This window comes from Camellia sinensis, chromosome 13 (genome assembly GCF_055761805.1).
Source record: "Camellia sinensis isolate YWXY chromosome 13, ASM5576180v1, whole genome shotgun sequence".
Taxonomy (NCBI): Eukaryota; Viridiplantae; Streptophyta; class Magnoliopsida; order Ericales; family Theaceae; genus Camellia; species Camellia sinensis.
Window position 1 is genome coordinate 36,221,482 of NC_138973.1, and position 3,696 is coordinate 36,225,177.

At 33.4% G+C, this 3,696-nt stretch overlaps 1 protein-coding gene across 1 annotated transcript; it reads left to right on the plus strand.

Annotated features, from left to right (window-relative positions):
- Nucleotides 1–2,029: 2,029 nt before the first annotated feature.
- On the plus strand, nt 2,030–3,396 carry LOC145805310 (disease resistance protein RPM1-like). The gene is made up of 4 exons (XM_082900425.1): nt 2,030–2,407; nt 2,589–2,728; nt 2,797–2,861; nt 3,017–3,396. The coding sequence occupies exons 1-4, from the start codon at nt 2,030–2,032 to the stop codon at nt 3,394–3,396; spliced, it is 963 nt and encodes a 320-aa protein (XP_082756551.1).
- Nucleotides 3,397–3,696: the final 300 nt, after the last annotated feature.

The following is a 3,696-nucleotide window of genomic DNA, read 5'->3' on the forward strand; positions in this document are numbered from 1 at the left end:
TAAATTAGATTAAACTTATTTCGAATTCATAAGGGCTCAATGGGGCTTATCATGAATCCTGTTTCAATGATTCAAACTGTCACCTTCAGGGCCGGTCTTGAGTTATTAGGGGCCTAAGGTGAATTTTTTAAATTAGGCCTTCATATATCATTACCCCAAAAAAACCCAAAAATTTGTTTGGATAAAACAAAAAAGATAAAAATTTATTTCTATTGCATTACAATTTAACAAAATTTAGATAACAAATATATATATATATATATATATAAAATAGTTGAACTTCAATTAGTTGAATCAAATCTTTATTTTTTAGCTTACTAATGTTATGATAACTAAAATTAATTCGGGATAAGGATGGGAATTTTCGACACAACTCAAGCAATATATAAAATTAGCAAGTTAGAGTTGACTATTTTTCAACATGAATTCAAATATGATATGACTCAATAACATAAATTATTAGTTATATATTTTAATATTTACTAAGGGATGCCATGACATTTTTTTAATCTTTTGTTTAACTCCATCTAACTGAATAAAAAAGTATGTAAAATAATAATTAAGGCTAATATATTTTTTTCATTTAAGATATGTTATTTTTTGTTACCTATTTTAGAGTCAACCTAGTAAAAACATATATAGTAATAAGTTACAATTTTTTTAATTAGAAAAATGTAATTGCATTAAAATCAAACATTTTATGAATAATTTCATATAGTAGAAATAAAGTTTATAAAATTCAAATTATGGGAAAAATTTTAATCTCTCCATACACTAGCTAAGTTATTTTTAATTAAAAGTGAAAGTTTTCACATTAAACATCAATTGGACATGAATCAAAATAGCACCATACAACAACATGAAAATAAATGAATTGAGCTAATATTGAAGTAATTATAAAATAACACGACATGATACACTCCCCTAGTTGGAAGCTCTAAATTTTGTTCAAAATCAGGGGCCCAAGACGACCGCCTTAGTTGCCTCACCTCAGGCTCTATTCACCTTGTAGAACTCTCCGTGCGTATTATCAGTGAAAAAAATTAAGTCGATCCAATAATTATATATATATATATATATTATTTTATTACATTTTTCTTAAAAAAATAGATATTGACAAAATGCATTTTTTTTTGTTGTTGTATGTTAACCTTTTTCATAGGAATCACCGTTTCCACATATCTAGGTAATTAAGCTGTTGTAGTTCATCATGTTATAATTTGTTAGTATTACCATCTTTCCTATGTGTGTGGAAGCCTCATCTACTTTATTGGGTAACCATTTATTGAATCAAATGAATCGAAAATAAGCATAATATGATCTCACTCACTGCAACCAAATGGTTAAACTCGTCAATGAAGCTTGCTGGAAACTAACAATGGAATTAGTTCTAGGTCTCTTTTGACATTGATTTGCCTTTGGTGTGTCTGTTAAGACTGTAAATTGTTTTGGAAGTTCCACATTTTTTGGTTTGAATTTCATCAAGTAAAAGATCCAATATTAGCATCGAAAGTATCAACAATCAATTTAGAATCTCCTTCAACTTGATTTTTTTTGCCTAATAGATTCATCAAAGTGATAGCTTTCTAAAACCTCAATTTGATAGATGCCACTTGAAATAGCAGTCCTAATAGTATTCCTGTAATGGTGTCCTGCAAATTTGGTTTATCATTTAACATTGAATTTATTAATAATCTAAATAGAATTATTTTGAAGATTTGTCTGATATAAAACAAGGTTCAGGTCTACTGAAAACATATAACCAATAATACATTATCATCACAGAACGAAAAGAGTCCTATGTTTGAGTTTGAGCATTACAAATTCCCAGTTTTGAAACTCAGTTTAGTCCTTAGATCACCATTTCATCCTAATTATCCCTTCAAACGCAAAGGCTACTACTGCTACAAACACTCAAAAATGAGGTGTTCCATCTACTAGCCAACTTTGTTGCGCACTTCCTCCAACAAGAGGTGAATTTATTGAGCGGAGGTGAATTTATTGAATACATCGAGATGACTTCGAGCGCATGTCCGCTTTCCTCAGTGTTGCTGATGCTAAGGAAGAAAATGACCAAGAACTCAAAGTTTGGGTCAAACAAGTCCGTGATGCTGCTTTTGGCACTGAAGATGTTATTGACAAATTCAAGCTTCACCTTGCACATCATCATGGCAATGGATTCTGTGGATTTCTTCGTAAGATTCCCCGCTTCATCAAGACTTTAAAAGCTCACCACCAAATTGCTTCTGAGGTGCTAAGAATCAAGTCCAGGGTCATCAATATTTCCCAAGGACGTCAGAGATACCAAGATAGATATGGTATACCAGAAGGCTCAAGGTCCACTAGTGTTAATAATTCATGGTATGATTGTCAAGGCGATGCGCTTCTACTTGAAGAAACAAAGCTGGTGGGGATTGAAAAGCCCAAAAGATGACTGATTGGGTCGCTAATCGAGGGAGGTACTAGGCTGAAAGCAGTTTCTGTGGTGGGAATGCAGGATTTGGCAAAACAACCCTGGTTAAAACAGTCTACGATGATGAAACGGTGAAGAAACATTTTAACAGCCATGCTTGGCTCACTGTTTCCAGTCAATCAACATTGAGGATCTCATGAAGGACATGATTCAACAACTCTTCACTGAAATCCTGCAACCAGTCCCTTCTGAAGTTGAAACAATGAGCATTAACAGGTTGAAAGGAATGGTTAAAGATTTTCTGCAACAAAGGAGGTACGTGTTGTTTCCGATGATGATTGGGATGCTGTCAAATCCGTGCTGCCTGACAACAATTGTTGCAGTCGTGTCATTCTTACAACTCGTTTATCAGATATAGCTTCTAGTACCTATTGCAATGAAACTGATGGTAATGTCTACACCTTGATGCCCTTGTCCGCAGAGGAGTCTTGGATATGCTTTTTTGCAACAAGACTTTTCGAGGGAACTTATGGCCTCCACACTTTAAGGAAATTTCCCATAAATTCTTTAAAAAATTTAATGGATTGCCGCTTGCAATTGTAGCGATATGTGGTGCTTTGGCTATAAAGGACCAGAGCAGAATAGACGAATGGGAAATGATTTATCGCAACCTTGGTGCTGAATTAGAGGGCAATGACAGACTAGAGAGTATACAAAAAGCACTATCTCTTAGTTACAACTATCTGCCTGATTATCTGAAGACTTGTTTCTTGTACTTGAGCATTTTCCCTGAGGGTCAACAGATAATGTGCAGTAAAGTAATTAGACTTTGGATAGCAGAAGGATTTGTGAATGCTACCGAGAGTATGACTACAGAAGAAGTAGCAAACAACCACCTCAATGAGCTATTCAATAGGAGCCTGCTTCAAGTGGCACAAAGATTTGCATACGGAAGGCCTCGAAGTTCCACATTTTTGGGTTAGAATTTCATCAAGTAAAAGATCCAATTTTAGCATTTAAAATATCAATAATCAATTTAGAATCTGTTGAAAAGTAAACTTGTGTTTTAATATTTTAGGAGTTTCCTATATTTAGTTATGCTAATTATGGAGGAATAATGGCATGCATGTAATGGTGCATAATGTGTGTTAAGGGACAGTAGTAGTATGCAAATGTGTTAGTGGTTACAAAAATTAATATAATTAGTGGGTCTTAATGAAAGTGTGTAAGTTACATATTAGAATCTAATATATAGTCATGCAATCTATGTAATGAGAGATAGG